Source organism: Hypanus sabinus, chromosome 27 (assembly GCF_030144855.1).
Source record: "Hypanus sabinus isolate sHypSab1 chromosome 27, sHypSab1.hap1, whole genome shotgun sequence".
NCBI lineage: Eukaryota > Metazoa > Chordata > Chondrichthyes > Myliobatiformes > Dasyatidae > Hypanus > Hypanus sabinus.
This window is the reverse complement of record NC_082732.1, coordinates 24,033,791-24,056,769: the sequence shown is the minus strand read 5'-3', so window position 1 is coordinate 24,056,769 and position 22,979 is coordinate 24,033,791. Positions and strand designations below refer to the sequence as shown.

Below are 22,979 nucleotides of genomic sequence, written 5' to 3'. Positions count from 1 at the left end.
GTTATTTTCTTTATTGCCATCTGGAGCTAATTCATTTTTTGAAGGAAGTGGACTTTTGCTGGCATTGTTAAACTAGTTGGCATTTTCACCATTTCACATCACTAAAATTGTGTAATTTCCATGTTTTTATTTTATTTCAGAATTCCAGATGGTTCTAAGTTGCTGTTTCATGCAGCGAATCAGATTTCAAATGGCAGGAAAATTTGCTAGAATGTTCTAACAGATAATAGTTGTCATACTTTCAGCAGTAGGGTTGCCCTTTACTTACTTCTCAACCAGCGCTGTTGTGTACAGTTTAGGGTTAGATGAGCCTTTGACCACAGTTCATTTCAGATTAGGTCTTTGTTTCTATTTGGGTGTTCATTCACAACTGCTTATAAGTTACAAGCCTTCCCGCGATTGTCAATATTTGAAGATATTGTATTTCACTATGACTTAAAACAAGGCCTTGTATCTCATTGAGTCTGTTCTGATTTACAGAGCGATTCCATCAATCCCATTTCTCCTGTTATTTCACATGTGCCTATTAAGTGTATTGAGTCCCCCACCAACTACGAGCACAGGGGGTTTAATTTACAGTGCCCAATTAATCCAACAGCCAGCAGGAAAGGTAGACAATGGGAGCACCCAGGGGAAACCCATGCAGTTGCAAAGACAACATGCAAACTGCATACAGACAGCACAAGAGATCAGAACTAAGCTAGATCACTGGGTCTGCAAAGCAACGGCACTATCTGCAAACGAGCTCCCAAGTGTTGTGACGTGAGCAAAATGACCACAGGGACACTGAAGCTAGTGGATATAAAAGTGTTTATTTAACAAAAACCAGCAATAGGCATCATAATTTGAGACACTCTTGGAAGAAGAGGTCCTCTCAACCCAGTATTACACAACAATGTATCAACAATGCTTCCTTTGAATTGCATATAGTTTTCAAACACCACCTTCGCACCCACACTCCAGAGTGTTAATTACCATTACCTTTAACCCACATTCATGCATAGGCAGTCATCTGTGGTCTAATTGTTCTGACCTGTGTTTTAAATTCAATCTGCAATCCACATTCAAATCTGAAGTTCAGTTGCTGGTGAAATTAATATTTGCCATATACCCTAACTCAAAATATTCCTTAACAGAGACAACATGCCAACACCGTACAGCACAGGAGGTCAGAACAGAACTAGATCACTGGATCTCCAAAGCAGCTGCGCTATCTGCAAATCCACTGTGCCACTGTTCATTGCTTTTCAGTTTTATATTTGTATGTGAGAAATGCATGTGCACACGAGCGAATTTGGCACTGAGTTGGTGTATATGTATATTCTGTGTGTATATGTTTCTGTGATCACACTTGGGCAAAGTTACACTATGTCAAGGAATACATATAAATAAATATGTATGTGTGTGTGTGTATATATATATATATATATATATATATATATAGAGTACTATGCAAAAGTCTTAGAACATATACATAGCTAAAGTGCCTAAGACTTTAGCACAGTACTGTGAGTATGTATGTATATAAGAGTGCATATATGTATGTGTGTATGTGTTGTGTGATATTAAATTTGTAAATACACAGTAAATACAGTGGCAATTTTATTAGGTTCTTGTACCCAATAAAGTGGCGGCTGAGTGTATGTTCTTAGTCTTCTGCTGCTTGATCCCATCCACTTCAAGGTTCAGCATGTTGTGTATTCAGAGGTGTTCTTTTGCACATCACTGTTCTAATGTGTGGTTATTTGAGTTACTGTTGGCCTTCCTATCATCTTGAACCAGTCTGGTTATTCTTCTCTGACCTCCCTCATGAACTGCCGCTCAATAGATGTATTTTGGTTTGTTTTACACCATTCTCTGTAAACTCTAGGAACTGTTGTGCATAAAATCTCAGGAGACTGACAGTTTCTAATATACTCAAACCACCCTGTCTAATCCCAATGATCATTCCATGGCTAAAGTCACTTGATCATATTTCTTCACCATTCTTATATTTGGTCTGAACAGCAACTGAGCCTCTTGACCACGCCTGCAAGCTTTTATGCATTGAATTGCTGCCGCATGATTAACTGATGAGATGTTTGCATTAATGAGCAGGTGCACCTATTAAAGTAGCCCCTGTATACATGTACTGAATTAAAGATGTGTGAATCCTTTTAAAACAATTCACTAAATGTGTTTCTTTGGTTTCATAGGCTGTTCAGAGTACAGTTTATTGAAGGGCTTGTACAGTGGTTGCAACTTTCAGAAGCCGTCTTGCCTGTCATGGAGGCTTTTACCAACGGAATGGGAGGGGAAGGTACTGACACATTTGCAGATGTGCTGCTCAAAGAACCAGCTTTGAAGGATAATCCAATCTTGATCACCCAGGTAAACGTTCTATGCAGTTAAATCTTCAGGCACTCTGGGTAATTTTTCTTGAAGCTGTAACTCTGTGCACATATTTCTACACAAATGTCCATGAAATATTTGTCTTCATGTTAGAAAAGTTCAAGAATTTAACTGATTTTGTTTTGTTTTTCTGTTTCAGGATCTTGTTTCCTTTTCCCTAAAAGATGGTGAGTTCTAGATTCTCTGACTCTTGTCTCTAAATGTGTTGGACTGGAGTACTACTGCTTATGCATCCTGTTACTCCCACACACTCTGTACTGAGTACTCAGTCATTCTGATTTACCTGATGCACTTCTCCCCCGAGCCACAGCCTGACCTCCTGCTATCGAGATGTTTCTTCACTGCACTCCCTACAAGCATGTCAGATGAATAGCACAGATACCATTATCACTTCAGTCTAAAGCTACACAAATCACAAGAAGGTATGAGTTGAAGAAGGCCATTCAGCTCATTGTCAATTCCAAATTCAACCTTATCGGATCCCTGAATTAGGAAACAGTCAGATTCAAGACCAGTCTTCTTTGTACCATTTCAGAATGCTCATTCCTTGCATCATGGGATTGAAACATACATTTCACACACAGTTTTCCTCCATTATTATCTTATTATTTGTAGCTCTGATTCTGCATTACTTGTGCAGCTGCTGTCTGTCTAACCAAGGATACTTTCCTGATGCAGGAAGTCCCCAGGCAAATCTTGTAAATAACCAGGCTGTTTGCAGGTCAGTCTTGCTGAATTTGGCAAAGGTGATTTGAAGAAGAAATCAACTTCGGAAAGAGCCAGACAAAGTACAGGATTGGAATTAAATGAGATAGATGAAGAGACCATGAGATTCCTGACTTTAATACCACAAATCTTGAACTTGTCCTGATTTTAAAAGAAACAGTTCTTTGTTACATTGCTGATATCAAGCAGGAGATAACACTGATTCAGAAGAAAAACTGTGCTATGTGCTGTATATATTTAATGTCCCGAGTGGCTGTTGATAGTTTTAAGTTTGGGGCTTTGGTGTAGGGTCATTATTAGTTTCCTCTCCTGCTGGGCTTTCCAATTTTTTTTAACAGCTTGGAGTTAAGGGAGAAACTCAGCAGGTCAGGCAGCATCCATAAAACAAGCAGTCAGTGTTTCCACGGATGCTGCCCGACCTACTGTGTTCCTCCAGCGTGTTGTACGTGTTGCTTTGACCCCAGCATCTGCAGTGTACTTCTTGTTTAGAGTTCAGGGAGAACTATTTACCAGAGCGCCAAGAGAGCACTCAGCTCATTGAAATTTTAATCTGCATTGGAAGGACGACCTCTCTTGGCGTCTGTACAGAATTGGAGTATCAGATTGAACTCGAGGAGGTGAAATAGGGATTGAATCTAGAACTTCACTTTATATAGTTGAAGGTAGTGCTACTGTCTTGAACTGACACTGGGAACTAGGCCAGTTCTGGCTGCTGGTATTGTGGTACATCTCTCTTCACATTGACTTAGATCAACCATCTGAGCAATAACCAAGGGTAGTACCTCTGACTTTACAATATGGCTCCATTTCGTTTTGATTACAGCATTTAACAATGAAAAGTTAACAATGGAATTCTGTTTTATTGTTGTTTTAAATGAAAAGGATCAACATTAAACAACATTTAGCAGGGATCAATGTCCTGACAAAGGATCTTCCTCTCTCATTCCAAAGCCATTCAGCTTGGTAGCTTAATTGGTCCTATGGGTGTAACTGGGTGGCATGGGGCCCTTGGGCTGGAAGGGCTTGTTACTGTGCTGTATATCCAAATAAAAAATAAATTAAGAATATAAAGAGTTAATCAGTTCTTGAGCCTGCTCTGCTATTCAATAAGATTACAGCTGATCCATTTGTGATCTCAACATCATTTTCCTGGAACCCCTTGTAGTTTAAGTATTTAACAATCTCCATCTTGAACATATTCAATAACTTCAGCATTCATGGTTCTCTCGGGTACAGAATTCCAAAGATTCATAATTCTGAAAGAGAGGAATTTTCTCCTCAGGCCCATCTGAAATGGGAGACTCATCATACTAAATAAAAGTATGTGGAAGTATCTAAGTGTAACGCTTAATATTTGAGAACATTTGCTTGTTCTGCAGCACCAAAATGTTTTATCTGACAACACTCAGAATTATTTATTTAGAACCTGCTGGTGTATACCACTTTTTGCTTAGTACCCTGAGAGTGCACGATGGCATATAGTGCTCCTTGCCTGGTGCCATTGATGCTTTGAAGCAGACTGTACACTTTGTCCCCTAAATATGACCTGGTACCAGCCAGAGGTGTAGTAGTGTCTACACCAGACTTCAAGGTGAGTGGTCCTGCCAGCTCCTTGCACGCTTTTCATCCATCCTGGTATAAAAACAGATAAAGGAACTGCAAGGCATGGAAAGGAACAACAATAGGACCTAGTGGCACCCAGTGTTCCACAGGAACACTTCTTACTTTCTTCTTTTCCTTCATTTTCGTTTGCTATTTGACTTGCACGGTTAAGGTGTGATCAACGGAATCATAAAACCGGTAAGGTGCCACACAATGTTTCTGGTGTGTGGTGAGAAAAGTAGCATTGAACACGATGAACAGTCACTCCATACAATTGGTTGGTGCTGGCCTTTGCAACTCCAGAAGAGAAACTTCTACCTCAGAATCTGCAGAGCATACAAATTCAGAACCGTATTGACAATTTGACCAAGTGGTGAACAGGAAGAATCGCTATTGTGCTTTCCTTATTTTTAATCAGTGTACAATTATGTTTGCTTTGCAGGATATTATGATGCACGTGCAAGGGTTCTAATCCGTCACATCACGTGGCTGTTAAGAATTCCATTTGAAGACCTGGAGCTCTTTGAAGAATCATTGGTGGAGAGTCTAAAAGGATATAAAGAAAAAGACACAGAGTAAGAGGGGAGCCAGACTTTATATATTTACAGTGTGCTTTATAACTGAGAGCCTAGTAGAATTTTCCTTTTGTAGAATAAATCTTTAATTCATGATGATACCTGAATGGGTTAAAATAACTTCTTTGTAATGAAGGTCTATGATTCTTTCAAAATCTTTCAGTAGTAGTTCACGGAATGCATTGTCCCTGTGCTGGAGAGGAGATTTGGGGATGTTCCCTCACAGCAAATGGCCATTCTGCTCCTGCATGTGTCCATCAAGTGTCTGTTTTCCTTCCTCTTTAGGGACAGATGAACCCTAATATCAGTTAGTGAATTATTCTTTGAATCATACTTTGTGATATCCATTTACAGTGGGGGCATGCGCCCAAGAAAATCCACCTATAGACGAGGCTCCAGGCTTAAGAATGCACCCCTTTCCTTATTTCCTGCATGTGCACTCTCTCTTTTTTCCAGTGAAATGATCAGCAAATCAACTAGTAGTCTCCTCTTCCAGACACTTCATTAGGTATTTTATGTTCAAGTTTCTAGGCTAATGATGCAGTATTTTAAAATAGATTATATTATTTCCTTTCTTGCTCTTCTATTTCATTGAATTTAACTTTGTTCCTAGAACAGGCTTTAGCTGGTTTTGTTGCTATTGATTGATTTAATTTTGGCCAAAGCAGGCGAGAGCTTTCTCATACACTTTCTATTTCCAACCCCAACCCTCCCCCATTCAGTGTGATTCCTTACTACCTTTACCAATAGCTGCCTGCATATAACCTTTTCAGTGTCAGGCAAACGAGCATAAAATATAACTAAATAAGCAGCAGGTTTATTACTGACATGTGTGTCAGTAATAAACCTGGTGGTGTGGGACCTAAGGCTTCTTTACCTTCTATCCAATGGTAGCAGTGAGAATTGGGCATAGTGTGGATGGTGTAAGTCTTTGATGATGGATAATACTTTCTTGTGGCCTCACCATGTAAATGTACTCATTGATAGGGAGGGAGGGCTTCGCCTATGATGTACTGGGTTGTATCTACCACTTTCTGCAGCCTTTTCCATTACTGGGCATTGGTGTTTCCACACAACCAGTTAAGAAACTCTCCACCATACATCTGTTGAAGTTCTCAAGAGTTTGTGGTGACGTGCCAAATCTTTGCAAACTCCTAGGAAAGCAGAGGCGCTGCTGTTTCTTCTTTGTAATGACATTTCTGTGCTGGTCCCAGGATCGATCCTCTGATATGTTGATGCTAAGGAATTTAAAGCTGCTGATCCTCTCAACTTCCATTCCCCAAATGAGGACTGGCTCATGGACTTCTGACAACTTCTTAGTTTTTGCTGATGTTGAGTGAGAAGTTGTTGTGACGCTACTCAATCAGATTTCCAATCTCCCCGCAGTGTGCAGATTAGTCACCACTGTGGATTCAGCCGACAACACTGGTGTTGTCCACAAACTTAAATACAGTATAGGAGCTGTATTTAGCCACATAATAAGAGGTATAAAGTGAGTAGAGCAAGGGCTATACACACAGTCCTGTGGTGCACCTTTGCTGATAGTTGGTGTGGAGGACATGTTGTTACCGATCTACAATGGTCTGTCAGTAAGTACAGTACTCAAAGTGTTATATCTCAATGCACGGAGCATAAGAAATAAGGTGGATGATCTTGCTGCACTTTTACAGATTGTCAGGTATGATGCTGTGGCCATCACTTAATTGTGGTTGAAGGATGATAGTAGTTGGGATCTGAATGTCCAAGGTTACACGCTGTATTGGAGGGATAGGAAGGTAGGCAGAGGGGGTGGCGTGGCTCTGCTGGTAAAGAATGGCATCAAATCAGTAAAAAAATGTGACATGGGATTGGAAGATGTTGGATCCTTGTGAGTTGAGTTCATAAACTGTAAGGGTAGAAGGACTCTAATGGCAGTTATATACAGACCCCCCAACAGTAGCTGGGATGTGGACCACAGCTTACAATGGGATATAGAAAAGGTGTGTGAAAAGAGCAATATTATGATAGGCATGGGAGATTTCAACGTGCAGGTCGATTTGGGAAAATGTGGTTGGTAGGGGATCTCGAGGGGGCGTTTGTTGAATGCCTTCAAGATGGCTTTTTAGAGCAGTTTGGCATTGAGCTGACTAGAGGATCAGCTATACTGGATTGGGTGTTATGTAATGAACTGGAGCTGATTAGGGAGCTTAAGGTAAAAGAACTCGTGGGAGGCAGTGATCATAATATGATTGAGTTCAACTTGAAATTTGACAGAGGGAAAAGTACAGTACGTACAGTAAGTAGCAGTATTTCAGTGGATTAAGGGAAATTACAGTGGTATGAGAGAGGAGTTGGCCAAGGTAAACTGGAAGGAGATGCTAGCAGGGATGACAGCAGAGCAGCAATGGTATGAGTTTCTGGGAAAAATGAGGAAGATGTAAGATAGATGTATTCCAAAAAAGCCTGACCTCAGTGGTTGGGATGATGTAGTCATTTGTTAAGGATGAGTTTATGGTGTACTTGGTGACACAGGACAAGACAAACCAAAGTCAGCATGGTTTCCCTAAGGGAAAATCTTGCCTGATGAACCTGTTGGAATTCTTTGAGGAGACCACAAGTAGGATAGACAAGGGGGATATAATGGATGTTGTATATTTGGACTTTCAGAAGGCCTTTGACAAGATGCCACACACGAGGCTGCGTACCAAGTTAAGAGCACGTGATATTACAGGAAAGTTACGGCAAGGTTAGAGCATTGGCTGATTGGCAGGAGGCACCGAGTGAGAATAAAAGGATCTTTTCTGGTTGGCTGCCAGTGACTAGTGGTGTTCCTCAGGGGTCGGTGTTGGGGCTACTTTCTATGCTCTATATCAATGGTTTAGATGATGGAATGGATGGCTTTGTTGCCAGGTTTGCAGATGATATGAAGATTAGTGGAGGGGCAGGTAGTGTTGAGGAAACAGGTAGGCTGCAGAAGGGCTTAGACCAATTAGGAGAATGGGCAAGAGAGCGGCAAACGAAATACAATGTTGGAAAATGTATGGTCATGCACTTTGGTAGAAGAAATAAATGTGCAGACTATTTTCTAAATAGAGAGAAAATCCCAAAATCTGAGATGCAAAGGGACTTGGGAGTCCTTGTGCAGTACACTGAAGGTTAACTTGTAGGTTGAGTCAGTGGTGAGGAAGGCAAATGCAATGTTAGCACTCATTTCAAGAGATCTAGAATACAAGAGCAGGGATTTGATGCTGAAGCTTTATAAGGCATTGCTGAGTCCTTACCTTGAGTGTTGTGAACAGTTTTGGGCTCCTAAGAAAAGATGTGCTAGCATTGGAGAGGGTTCAAAGGAGGTTCACCAGGATGATTCTGGGAATGAATGGGTTATCATGCGAGGAACGTTTGATAGCTCTGGGTCTGCAATTTAGAAGGATGAGAGTGGATCTCATTGAAACCTTTTGAATGCTGAAGGGCCTAGACAGAGTAGATATGGAAAGGATGTTTCTCATGGTGGGGAAATCTGGGACAGGAGGACACAGCCTCAGGAAAGAGAAGTGTTGATTTAAAACAGAGATGTGGAGAAATCTCTTTAGCCAGAGGGTGGTGAATTTGTGGAATTTATTACCACAGGCAGCTGTGGAGGCCAAGTCGTTGGGTGTATTTAAGGCAGACTTTGATAGGTTCTTGATTGGACCCTGCATCAAAGATTATAGGGAGAAGACTGGGGAGTTTGGCAGAGAAGGGGGTAAGAAAAGGATTAGCCATGATTTTAATGATGGAGCAGATACGATGGGCCAAATGGCCTAATTCTGCTCCTGAGGTCTTCTGTTCAGTGAGGAATCGAGGGTCCAGTTGCCCAGGGAGGTATCGAGGCCCAGGATTTGGAGCACAATGATGCACAGGATTTGAGGCATCTGAAGGTGTCTAAGACAGACAGACAGACATACTTTATTGATCCCAAGGGAAATTGGGTTAAAGGGATTAAAAGTTTGGTTTAGTGAGATAAAAACGGGAAATGCTGGAAATACTTGGTAGCCTGATGACATCAGTGGAGAGAAAACAAAGATAAAACAAGTTTTGAAATGTTGAGAAAGAGTGGCACGAAGTGTGGGAGAGAGCAAAAGGGAACGTCTGAGGTGTGGCAGGAGGGATTAAGTGGGAAATGGCTATTAACGAAAGAGGTTAGTGAAAGGATCAAGGCAAGACACAAATTTAGAATGGTTATCTGTAGTTACTTATGGAACATAAATGCTGTAAATGTGGAAAAAATTTCTAGGTATGTTGATTACCTAAACTGTTAAATTCAGTGTTAATTCCTGGAAGCTGTTAAGGTGCCTGGTCAGAATGATCTTCTGTTCTAACTTGCAATGAGCTTAGTTGTGACATTGTAGGAGATAGGTAAAGTCAGCATATGAGTGAAACAAGGAATTAAAATGCCTCCAATCTCATATGGTTTGAAAAGAGGTGATCCACAATACTTTCTCCCAACCCATGTTTGGTTTTTCCAGTGCAGAGCAGGCCGCCTTGCGAGCAACAGATACATTACACAAAATTTGGGGAAGATAAAGTAAATTACTATTTTGCATTGAGAAAATCCAACAAAAAGAAGCGGATACAGCCCAGTCCATCACGGGTAGTGCCCTCCCCACCATTGAGCACATCTACACGAAGTGTGGTCGCAGGAAGGCAGCCATCATCAGGGATGCCCACCATGTCATTCTCACTTCTCACTGCTGCCATCACGAAGAAGGTACGGGATCCTCAGGACTCACACCACCAGGTTCAGGAACAGTTATTACCCCTCAGCCATCAGGCTCCTGAACCAAAGGGGATCACTTCACTTCACTTGCCCCATCAATGAAATGTTCCCACAACCTATGGACTCATTTTCACAAACTCTGCATCTCGTGTTCTTGATATTTATTGCTTATTTATTTATTATAATTATTGTTTCTTTTTGTATTTACATAGTTTGTTGTCTTTTGCACTCTGGTCAAATGCCCATATTGTTGCAAACTTTCATTGATACTACTAAGGTTGTTATTCTGTAATAGATTTATTGAGTATGTCTGCAGGGTCGTATATGGTAACATATATGTACTTTGATAATTTACTTTGAACTTTCATAAAATGAATACAGTGGGGAGAGAAGAACTTAAAGGGAAGGTATATTCAGCTTACAGGAGAGGTATAATGGAAAAGGGAAGACCTGTTGGCAGAGATGGAAAACTGAATCAGCATCCCATGGAATTTTTAGAAAGGAGTTTGTGGTATCAGAATAAAAATGTTGGAAATTAGCCTGCTGAATCTGAAGCACATGTGGAAAGTTAGGACAAGATTAGCTTTATTTTGGTTTTGAAGTGATAAAAACAGTTGTAAAGAAAGAGAAAGAGATTGAGAGCCTTGTCAAATAAAGTGGAGTACATATTGTAAACACTAGAATGGAGCGTGGTTTTATCTACTCAGATGTGATGGGCACATAGATCAATGTTGTTTTATCCTTGCCCCTGAAAGGGCTGATAGTGAAAGGCAGTGATGAGAGGAAACAGGAGACCTGTAGTGTTAATTAATTTCCTCTCCTGCTGATTATTTCCAGCATTTTCACTGATTTTTTTTCAGAACAGTTTTAGTCTCAACCCACTACCTTGTAAATGTGAAACAGGGTAATAAGACAATAAAACTGGCAGTGCAAGAATTAAAGATCCACCCTGCATTTATGCTGCTGGATAACCCAAATTCACTTGGGCTTATATTTTGCCTGCAATTTCCATTTCTGTGCACGTTTCTTAGATAACATTTTAACTTTCTCTCAAGTTCATTTTGCAATTGCTGTACATTTAAGCAGAGTGAAGGACTGGATAAAGAAATTGTATCCCATCTAAAACAATTGTGCCATTGTCTCCAGATAGAAGAGTACCTAATTTGTAACATTCTGTTGATCACCTGTTTGATTACATTTATTTCCTAACAACTTTTTGAAATTTTGTATAGCCATGCAATCAAGATCACATTGTAATTTACTCCTTATGGTAGGTTAGTTCTGGAAAGCATTGAGGTTAAACTGATGAGCAAATGTGAGAGAGTATGGGGAGAGCATGAGTGGGACAAAGACTGTTTCAATGAGATCTAGCATGACCTATTGGGCAGAATCACCATCTCTTGTGTGGTTATGGATGCAATTTACAAAATCCATAGAATTTTCCTTTTCTGTTATTTGCTACAGTGACACCTGTTTAATCAGTGCAAGTAAAGACCAACTGTATATCTGTTAGTGAAACATGCACAAAATGCTGGAGGAACTCCAGCAGGTCAGGCAGCATCAGCGTCTATGGAAAGATATAAAGAGACCACATTTTGGGCTGAGACCCTTCATCTGTCCTGATGAAGGGTTTCAGCCTGAAATGTGATTCTTTATTCCTTTCCGAAGGTGCTGCCTGACCTGCCAAGTTCCCCCAGCATTTTATGTGTGTATCACTCTAGATCCCTCAGTTAATGGTAGGGGTCAGTGTCGTGAGAAATGTTGGGAATCCGTGCTCTATATTTACAGCATCTGCAGAATCACTTGCATTTATAACGACTACTGATTTGACATTAGACAGGTGCTAATATCTGAATTGATACTGATGACATGTTTTTTTTTCTTAATGGCCTTTCCATAAGGATGATGTTGATTGTGAGTATTATTTTACTGCACAATTTTAAAATACTGAGACCTCACTGGAATTTCGTTTTTTGTTTGCTCTTTGTTGCTCTAATTTACTTTTGGGCCCTTTTAACTAACCTTGTTCACTCTTCAACACTTTCAGAGAATTTGAAATTTCTCAGAAGAAAAAGGATCGTAAAAAGAAGCTAAAGCGATATTTCCTTATTGGACTTGCTACAGTAGGCGGTGGAACAGTGATTGGTATGTTGTAATCAAGTTTCAGTGATTGTGATAAATATGTTGTAGCTAAAACCAGCTTGTACCCGGAGAAAGGCTGATGACAGAAACATTGCAGCTAATGCCAGGTTATAGTGGGAACTGAGACCATAGTGGGAATATTATAAATAAAACTAGTGTACAGTGGATTCTGGTTAATTGGGGCAGCTGCTTATTTGGGACAACTCGAAGAATGAAAACTAATCGAGAAAGTTGCCTTTGTTTATTTGGGACACCATGCCACTCACTGACTTGCTGAACAGATTCTGACCAGTGTCAGCCACATGTGCTTATGTGGCCACTAGACACTACAGAGTGCTTCGAGCAGACAGATTCAGGCTTAGAGATGCCAGAAGTGGCCGGGAGCAAAAATGAAGTGATTTCACTAGTTCAACAAGTTAGGATCTACAAAGATTTTGAAGGTATCAACAAGCATCTTGAATGTTACAATGAAAATGAAGATTTGGAGAATGCATTCATTGATTGCATTGTATGAAGGCAGTCCATTATCCACACTAGGTGTTGTGCTGATTTTGTTCATTGCATATGCTGGATGAATTCCTCCGTCAGTAAGTATAGGTATTAACACACACGTTTTGTAGTACTGTAAGTACTATAGGTAGTGCTCTGATTTGTTCTTTATTTTGTTAAATAGATAATTTGTTGCTCAATTTGCCTTTTTTTAAAAATACCTTTTTAACTATTTCCACGAAACTTTGGCTAACTAGGGAGGCGGCTTAATTATCAGGATGTGTCCCAGTTAACTGGAATCCACTGTACTGGGTAATGCGTTTGTGCTGGTATTATAACAAATAGACAAATCTTGTATAGCTACTGTCTCACAGGTCCAGTGCCCTGTTTTAGTCCTGACTCTACTGCAGTATGTGTGCAGTTTGTATAGATTTCCTCCAGGTCCTCTGGTTTCTCCCAGAGTTTATACCTGAGTTGGTAACATAAGCGGCCACTGTAAATTGCCCCAAGTGTGGGTAGTGATGGAGTACTGAGAACAGGAGAACAAAATAGGATTATTGTAGAATTGGTGTACTGCATGTTTGACGCAAACTCATAGGGCAGAGGGGTTTATTTCCAATATACGCATAATATTGGAATATAATGGGTGATATGTGATTCTGATTGATGTGTTATTAAGAAATTAAATTTGTTAGAGGACAGAGAAATGTGATAGGTGTATTATAACAGCTGACATTAAGTATCACAGAACTGAGAAGAGATGAATATGATAAGTTTTATTATAACTGCAAACATTAGATATCACAGAACCGAGGAGAGAGAAATGTGATAGGTGCATTATAACTGTAGCACATTAAATATCACAGAAATGAGATTGTATTTGAAATTGGACACAGCAATTATTCTGGAAGATGTTTCAGATTAATGACAAAGCTGTCAGCCTGTGCAATAAGAATGACTGGCCACTGAGGTTCTTGAGAATTATTTTCATGGTAACACGTTTCAGCTGTTTGACAGATACTGACGCAGTGCTTTGAGAACAGGTGCACACAGGCTACACCAGTTCCTGTTTCAGCATTATTACCATTCTCAGTACGGTTTGCATAGTCAGAACAGAGGTTCCTCATAGATCCCTAAACTGGCGCTGATATTTTTGATTATTGTAGATAAGCAACACTATTCAATAACATTAGAAATACTGAGTAGATTGCATGGTTCTTATTTTAGTTTTCAGTGAACAGTTAGAAGATTTAGTTCATCACATGTTCTTTGGATATCTTGTCCCTGATACTTTTAGCATTAAAACTGACCCATGCACCTTTATACAATGTTTAATTTAGTGTGAGAGATTTCCATACTAATTGACTGCGAAATGGTGTTAGGTTGAGAATTTCCTCGAACCATTCTCTGAAACACATCAGACCAAAATGCACAAAAAAAAGTGTTAGTGCAAAAATATGCAGTGACTGCAGCTAGCACGGCGTGGTTCGGAAATCCAAATGCGGGATAGAATTTACGTCTGAATGCTAGTAATCTGTAACAGTGCAATTACAAATTAGGTTTATGATTTATGCTGGTGAATCATCAGGCTGACATCAGCAGCAAATAAAGACTTAGTATGAGATTAGACACTGCTACATGCACACTCATTCTCTTGTGATTCATTTCAAAGGAGGCTGCACCTTTGAGCTCAATAATGTAATTACATAAGCACTCGTATTTTTAATGTGAAGCCATTTAAGTAATCTGGCCTCTGTCTGCAGGGCTCACGGGTGGCCTCGCTGCCCCCCTTGTAGCAGCTGGAGCCGCTGCTATTGTAGGGACTGCAGGCGCAGCTGCCATTGGGTCCACAGCTGGAATTGCCATCATGGCGTCTTTATTTGGGGCAGCAGGTGCGGGTCTGACAGGTAAGTGTATTTGTGGGTTTTTTTGGTACTTTTCAAAGTAAATGTTAATTTTAGAGTATGGCTTCTAAAACATTCTCAGGTGGGCCAACTCATCTTAAGCTTCTCTGGGTCGGGGGGGACGACAAAGGCAAAGAACTAGCAGCAGGCCGTGCCGCTCACCTTTTTGCAAAAGACTTCCAAAAGCAATCATTGCCTTGCTGCCTCATTGCAGCTGCGATCTTACTTAGAATACTAAGGTTGTGGAATTTTATTCTAATTCGTAGATTTGCCTATTGAATCCTCTCATAAAAACAATGGTGAATGGCCAATGTCCCATTATCCCCCCCCCCAAAAAAAAAGCAAAAAGAAAAATCTGATGTCAATTTAGAAAAAAAAAAATGAGAAATTGCTCCCCGACTCCCTCAGGCAATCAGGCAAAGCTCCAGGAGATTATGGTCATTTATAAGTCCTTCTGTTCCCAGCTAACTTGCAACATATTCCCTACAATTGAAATTGAGGTCCTGTCTCAAAAATGTTTCCTAGCTTCCTCTTTGAAGGACTGTAGGGAATCTGTACTTAGAGTGTACTTCACTAATCTGTTCCAGAAGTTGATGACTCTCTGAAAAGAAATACAGTACTTCCTACCTCTTTGCATGAGGATTTATATTCCTATCCCCAAGTCATACTGTCTTCATGCTTCTCAAATAACATAACCAACTGGATGTAATCTAATCCCGTCATCATTTTTAAAACCTTAATCACATCCACTTTGTTTGAATGGAGTTCCAACTCTTGGGAGCCTGCATTGGAAGCTGCAAGTACTACATCTTGGTATTATCCTTCAATACCTCCCACTATATGAGTCAAAATGATATGCAGTACTGAAAATACAGCTGCGTAAATGTCTTGTGCAGCCAAAGTGGTTGTATTTTACACCATACTAATAATATATTGAACTCTGTTTGGATTTGGGGGCCTCATCAGATGTCTTGAGTACTTGCAACGAGTCTCTTGGTCCTCATGATAAGGCAAGTTTGGAGTTTAACTCATCCATGAACACTTCCAGCTGCATTTCGATTTCCCCTTGATGCTCGCCTGTTATTCCACGTATATTCCAATTTTGAAATACTTCTTCTAGTATCTGTTTTAAATTTAACTTTTTGCCCTTGATTCTACTTTTGTGGATTAATTTGGTGAATCATTGTATGTTATCAGTACTTGCAATACTTATGGTGAACTTGTTTTTTAATTTTACTCTTGTTAAACTGAGTTATCTAAGTTTCAACAGCTTTTCCTTGATGTCATTGCTTTACTTTGCTGGTGCTATATATTTTCATTTTGTTGACTATTATCCATAATAATGCATAGAATTCTAAAGTGCTGTCTCTAGTGTCTGTCGGATATTACATTTCTTATATAAACATGGACTATTCTGTTTGCATTCTTGTTAGCTTTTTAACAGCTTCACCACATACTGACTTTGAAAATGACAACTGTTATTACTATTGGGATTCTTTTCAAGAATTTGGCTGATTTATTCTCATGGAAGGAATAAAAGCATAGACTACTTTTGAAATGGAAAGTAAACTCAAAAATCTGAGGTAAAGGGACTTGGGAGTCCTCATGCAGGATTCCTAAAGGTTAATTTGCAGGTTAAGTCAGTGATGAGGAAGGCAAATGCGATATTAGCATTCATTTCAAGGGGACTAGAATATAAAAGCAAAGATATAATGCTGAATCTTTATAAAGCATTAGTGAAGTCTCACTTGGCTTTCTGTTAGCAGTTTTGGGTCCCTTTTCTAGGAAAGGACATGCTGACATTGGAGAGGGTTCAAAGGCGGTTTACGAAAATGAATCTGGGATTGAAAGGCTTGTCATATGAGGAGTGTTTGATGGCTCTGGGCCTCTACTCACTGGAATTTAGAAGAATGAGGGGTGACCTCTGACAACTATCGAATATGGAAAGGCCTCTATAGAGTGGATATGGCAAGGATATTTTCTATGGTGGGGGATTCTAAGACCATAGGACACAGCCTCAGAATAGAGGGGCGTCGTTTTAGAATGGAGATGAGGAGGAATTTCTTTAGGCAGAGAATCAGAATCAGTTTTAATATCATTGGCGTGAAATTTGTTAACTTTTTTATATATATAAAAACAGAAATAAAAGAGTAGTGAGATATGGGTTCAGTGTCCATTTGGGAATTAGATGGCAGAAGGAAAGTAGCAGTTCCTGAATCACTGAGTTTGTGCCTTCAGGCTTCTGTACTTCTTTCCCGAAGGTAACAGTGTGAAGAGGGCACATCCTGGGTGGTGGGAATTCTAATGGTGGATGTCAGTTTCCTAAGACACCGCTCCTTGAAGATGCCTTGGATACTATGGAGGCTGATACCCAGGATAAAGCTGACTAATTTTACAAGTTTCTGCAGCTTATTTCGATCTTGTGCAGTAGCACCCCCCCCCCCCGCATATCGGACAATGATGCAGCCAGTCTGAATGCTCTCCACGTAGTCCTTCTGGAATTTGTTGCCACAGGCAGCTGTGGAGGCCAAGTCATTGGGTATATTTAAGGCAGAGGTTGATAGATTCTTGATTAATCATGGCATGAATGGATACAGGGAGAAAACAGGATATTGGAGCTGAGAGGGGAAAATGGATCAGCCATGATGAAATGGTGGGGCAGACTTGATGGGCCAGAGGGTCTAAATCTGCTTCTATATCTTATGGTCTCAATACATAAGAGTTTTTTTTCAATTATATGCAATAATTTATTTTGCAATGTTAAAATAAGGCATCTAAAGACAGAAATAAGGAATTAAAAATATACTTCAATTAAACTTTTAATGTGACCTTGATGGCACGTGTCCATTTAGCATCCAAGCTGTTCTTGTGGCCTTTCTGAATGAGAGTGTTAAACTAATTTACATTAACTATTGTCAGCTTTATTTTGTAATCTGACAGCAAGAGGAAATTGAATCAGAGGGTGCCCAAGCTTCCTACATATTAAATCTGCAGTTCGAAAGTATTTAGCCCAATTACTGCATGCCTTCATGGTTTTGACTAATTGATAATGAACTTGTGTGACTGTCTCAATGGCGCTGTGTCATTCCTCTCCACTGAAGTTGTTTGGATGTTGTCGTCATCCCCAATGCAGCCATGAGGTGGAGTGCCATCTGGGAGTTAGGAATCAGAGATGAACGGAAACAAGTAATAATGTGGGTTGATGCCAAAATGAGCTTATCTGCTCACTGTGCAGATTGATAGACATAGAGATAGCTGTGTCAAACATGACTGATTACTTTTTCCTAATTCGGGCATCAAGGTGACGTAGCAGCGCGACTATTATTACAGCTCGGGGCTTTCCAGGGTTCGGAGTTCAATTCTGGCGTTGTCTGTAAGGAATCTATAAGTTCACCCCCTGAACTGCATGGGTTTCTCAGTTTCATCCCACAGTCTGAAAACATAGTAGATTAATTGGCCATTGCAAATTGCCCTATAATTAGGCTAGTGTTGGGTGGTGCAGCTTGTTGGGTTGAAAGGGCCTGTTCAGTACTATATCTAAATAAAATAAATAAATAAGTAGAATTTCAAGAACATCATCAAATATTTTACTTACTGAAATTTACTGCTACATTGAAAAAATTACTGAATTGGTGGTGGTTTATGCATGGCCAGAATTATTTTCTTGAAATGCATAGAAGAATGAAAAGAGCATAAAAGAATGAGAAAAGAACAGTGTGATTTTTTAAAAAAATCTTGTGGATGCTGGAAATTTGAAATAAAAATAGAAAATACTGGGAACATTGGGTGTCTGACAACATCTGTGTAAAAGAGAAAAATGGCTAAAGTTTCAGACTCATTGTTTCTGTCTACAGATGCAACCTGACTCACTTAGTGGTCCAACATTTTCTGTTATAAAAAGAGTACTGCACATATTATGCATGAATCACTAACAAAACTTCCAGTCTTCAATTTAATGTTTCAGTTTACTGGGAATAGGAATGCATTCGGAATTCAGTGCAAATGCGAAACTAATCAAAATCCATGACACTTCTACTAATGTTTAGGGATTGACTAATGGACAACAAGTTCTGTAATGAAATGATTCTTTTATTACTTGAGTCTGCCTTCTTAGTTATTTTTGATGGTCTTTTTTTTTTGGTTTTGGTGTCCTCTGGATAGAATGTTAAATCTGATTTTCTTTCCCTTTCAGGATACAAAATGAAAAAGCGAGTGGGAGCTATTGAAGAGTTTGAGTTCCTTCCTCTAACTGATGGAAATCAACTGCACATCACTATTGCTGTCACTGGTTGGCTATGCACAGGAAAATACGGTATAAAGAATAAAAAAGACCAATTCAAGAATGTCTTACACAAAATAATTTTATGTGTTCCGGAATGCAAGTGTTTGAAGGCATGATTAAGCTTTCCCTATGAATGATTCAAAAGATTTTTTTTCAAGTGTTAAGCAACAGACAATCTGCTGGAGGAATTCAGTGGGCTGAACAACATCTCTGGAAGGAAAGGAATTGTTGACACTTTACATTGAAACCCCACATCAAAGCATACAGTCCTAAAACACTTACAATTGATTATAAGATTAATGGTACAATGGGGAGCCATTATTTTCACTGGGTCTGTCTGGATCCCAGGGGTACAATCCCATTAATCCCATTTTCTTCTTGTTTCTCAATACCTTTTTCTTTCTTGTGCTCATCAAGTCCTCTTTGAATTTCTTGCCACCTATCTTAGCAGGCAATTAACCTAGAATCAGAGATCCTTGAATACACTCCGTACAGAACACACCCAAAGTTGGATCTAGTCTGGGATCCTGCGGCTGTCAGGCAGTAGCGCTCAGTGCTGTATGATTACGCTGCCACAGTTTGGGATCATTCTGGTCAGTGAAGCACAACACACTTTCCACTCTTTCTTTCCCTAATGAGATATTGGAAAATTTCACGCACATTTCCATTAGCAGATAAAATTATATACTTATCTATACAAAAGAAGCTACTATTCATCTTAGTGAGGCAACTGACCGTAAAATGTAGCTGCAGTACTTTCTGCACTCTTAAGTGAGCTTTAGAAACACATGCAAAATGCTGGAAGAACTCATCAAGTAAGGCAGCATCTGTGGAGGGGAATAAACAGCCAACATTTCAGACTGAGATCCTTCAACAGGATACTGGAAGGAGCTTAACTTTTTTTTGATTCTATGGCAGTTGCGAGATCATTATGAAACAGCATCTGTCAAACAGATTGAAATAGCTGTGTTGTTTTTTTTCAAGCAACATTACTGCCACAAAGGATAGTATCACTTAGTGTGGTATTTTCAAATGACAGGCAGAATCAAATTTAGTTTGAAGAATTTGACAGTAGTTTTGGATAAGTGAATGTATGTGACAAGGTTGCTAACTCTTTCATTTTTCGCCCTTTTAGACATTCTGTTTTACTGAGATTTTGTAGCCACTAAAGTTCATATTTGTCTTAATAATAAGTCAGACTCAATTATAGATGATGTAGAGTGCTTCTCTGGAGAGCTTTCACATAGAAATAGCTCACAGGATCTAGGGTACTACAGACTGATATGAATTACCATTCCTGTTGCCAAGGTACTGCTTTGTTTATCAGCATGAAGGTTTTTGTCAGAATCTGCTGTTGCTTTTCCAACTGCAAAATGAAAGAGAAAAGAACTTGAATTCATATATCATATATTTCATCACTTGGAAATCCCTTCAAAGCATGTTACACATGATGGATTACTCAGGAACACAGAGACTGCTGCTGTGCAGACAAATTGGGGTCAAAGTTAGCACAAAACTGAGGTCTAAAGGACTGAATTTTAATTATAGTGTAAGCTGCAGCCAGTGATACTAGATTGTTTTTAGATTAGAAACGTTACCGAGGTTCAAGGTGATTATAAAAATGGAAGTCACAATAACGTGAACGATAAGGAAGCTGGAATTCAGAATCAGGTTTAATATCACTGGCATATGTCGTGAAATATATAATACAGATAGTTAAATAAGTAGTGCAGAAATAGAAATTTTAAAAAGTAGTGAGGTAATGTTCGTGGATTCAATGTCCATTCGGAAATTGGATGACAGGGGAAGAAGCTGTTCTGGATTGTTGAGTGTGTGCCTTTAGGCTTCTGTACCTCCTTCCTGATGGTAGCAATGAGAACAAGGCATGACCTGAGTGGTGGGGGTCCTAAATGATGGACACCTCCCCCCTTTTTTTTGAGGCATTTCTCCTTGAAGATATCCTGGATTCAACAGAGGCTAGTGTTCATAATGGAGCTGTATTTGTTTCTTTATTTGGAAGTGGAATGAAGGAGTTACTACAGAACAGGCATAAATCATAGGATTGAACTGGCTGAAAATAAAATGCCAAGGTTGTAAACTGCTACATTTGATTCAATCTAAGATTCACCCAGTGTCATTTGAATCAAAACAAACGTGTCAAGTTCTCGTGGAAAGCAATCATGAATGGAATCACTTCTTGCTTTACTAATTCCTGGCTCTAGAATACTTCACTCAATTTCATTGAACTTTGTGCCACAACATCTGTTGTGACCCTTCCTGTGATTTAAGCAAACTACAATCTCTTTTTGTATTAACAGCCCTCATTTGGCTGGGCAGTTAATTCCCTGAGTGTCCATTGCCTAGTGTTGAGATATAATGTAATGTCTTTAGGAGGGCATTAGGGAGAGTCAAGCAAAGGTTCCCTCTAGCCATGTTTTAATTCTGTAGTTTAACTAACTACCTTCAGATAAAAGTCAGAATACCTGGCAATGACCAAGTAATTTATGTTTTGATGGTGGGAGCAAAATCGCTTTTAACAGATATTTTTTGTAGCTAATGTACTTTCAAATCAGTCACAAAATCAGTCAAATGAAAAATAGTGAATTGAAATATTGAGACACAAGCCATGGAACAAAGTTTGCAAAATAATATATTTTTTTCCAATATTTGTGGAGCCTCAGCCATTAAGTAAAGATGACTGTATTTAAAATAACATTTTGTTTGTCATTGGGAATTCCAAATTTTCTGCCGGAGCAGCACCAGGAACATATTTTGAGCAAAAAGCAAATTGCTGGAGGAACTCAGTAGGTCGAGCGGTATCTGTGGAGGGGAGTGGACAGTCAATATTTTGGGTTGTGACCATTCATCGAGATGTTTCATCTGCACCTGCCTCCGCGCCCCCCCCCCCCCCCCAGCTAATGCTGCCAGACCCGCTGAGTTCCTCCAGCACTTGGATTTTTTGCTCCGGATTCCAGCATCTGCGGTCTCTGGTGTCTCCAGGCTCTAACAATGTAAATGTCAGTGTAAACCAAACACAAGCAGATCAGAACCAAATGTGCTATCTGATTCAGTGCTATACACAATGTGGGTCTTGCAGGGAAAACGTCGGTGAATCTATCTCCACTTGTGTGATTCAGAATATTTCGGAAAGATTCAGTGGCTGACATGTTTGGCACTCTTTCTTCAGAAAAGTAGGCGGAGTCGAGAAACAGCCAGCTATCAAAGTTTTCCTTCTGTTTTCTGAAGAGATCTGCTTTTGGCCACACTGTGAGATCTCATTAATGTGTGGCAGTCTCTTCTGCTGTGCAGGACCTCAACAGAAAATGTTCCTTCTGGGTTTCCAGAAACTCCCATTGAGGGATTGGGAGAAGTAGCTCCACATTTGTTCCAGAGGTCCACCGTAAGTGATGGCAGCTCACTGCTGATTGCGAATTCTGCCCTGATAAATTGAGTTTACTACTCTGACAGACGGAATTGAGGCAATTGGTTAATCAAAATGTTCAGATGGGGGTGATGATGTGCATAAATGGCACTCTCTCAGCTTGAGACTGGCTTGATGGAGCAGCAGCTGTTTCTGACATCTTCATTTTCGTTGCTGAGATGAGAAACGTTGATGACGGATGCTTAGATTTAGAAGAAAAGAGAACCTGATGTTAAGCTGTCTTGTTTTTCACAAGTGCCACTTATTTATACTTGTGCTTTCGTCTTCCTTAAGATAACGAAATGAGCCTTGAAAGATAAGTACTGTCTTTGCCTCTGAGTCAGAAGGTTGAATTCTGGTGCCTCTCCAGGAGCTGATGGTATAATCTAAGCAGAAGTTGGTGCCATGTATAGGAGTGTGCACTGTTGGATGAGGGATTAACCTGTTAAGTTTTCTATCACAGAGAGACATAAAAGATTTTTTGGTAGTGTTCAAAGGAGAGCAGAACAGTTAATTTGTCTCATTACTGGCTAAATCCTGTAGTGCGTGAAGTGGCTGTCCTGTTTCGAAATACTCCACTGCTGTGTAACCACACTTCAAAAATACTTCATTAGCTGAAAAGCATTTTGGAAAGGCCCTAAGGTCATGATAAGTGCTTAAAACAAAGAGTGCAAGTTCTTTTATGTTCTCCGTTAATCATACATTTGTTCTG

At 39.7% G+C, this 22,979-nt stretch overlaps 1 protein-coding gene across 2 annotated transcripts in view; it reads left to right on the top strand.

Annotated features, from left to right (window-relative positions):
• Positions 1-22,979, top strand: part of tmco4 (transmembrane and coiled-coil domains 4) — a 90,627-nt gene that overhangs the window by 8,275 nt on the left and 59,373 nt on the right. For both annotated transcript variants that reach the window (XM_059951982.1, XM_059951983.1), the window contains exons 3-8: positions 2,196-2,370; positions 2,531-2,558; positions 5,162-5,294; positions 12,077-12,174; positions 14,424-14,567; positions 18,757-18,876. In XM_059951982.1, coding sequence (XP_059807965.1) covers positions 2,196-2,370; positions 2,531-2,558; positions 5,162-5,294; positions 12,077-12,174; positions 14,424-14,567; positions 18,757-18,876 — 698 coding nt within the window. The remainder of the gene's footprint in view (positions 1-2,195; positions 2,371-2,530; positions 2,559-5,161; positions 5,295-12,076; positions 12,175-14,423; positions 14,568-18,756; positions 18,877-22,979) is intronic.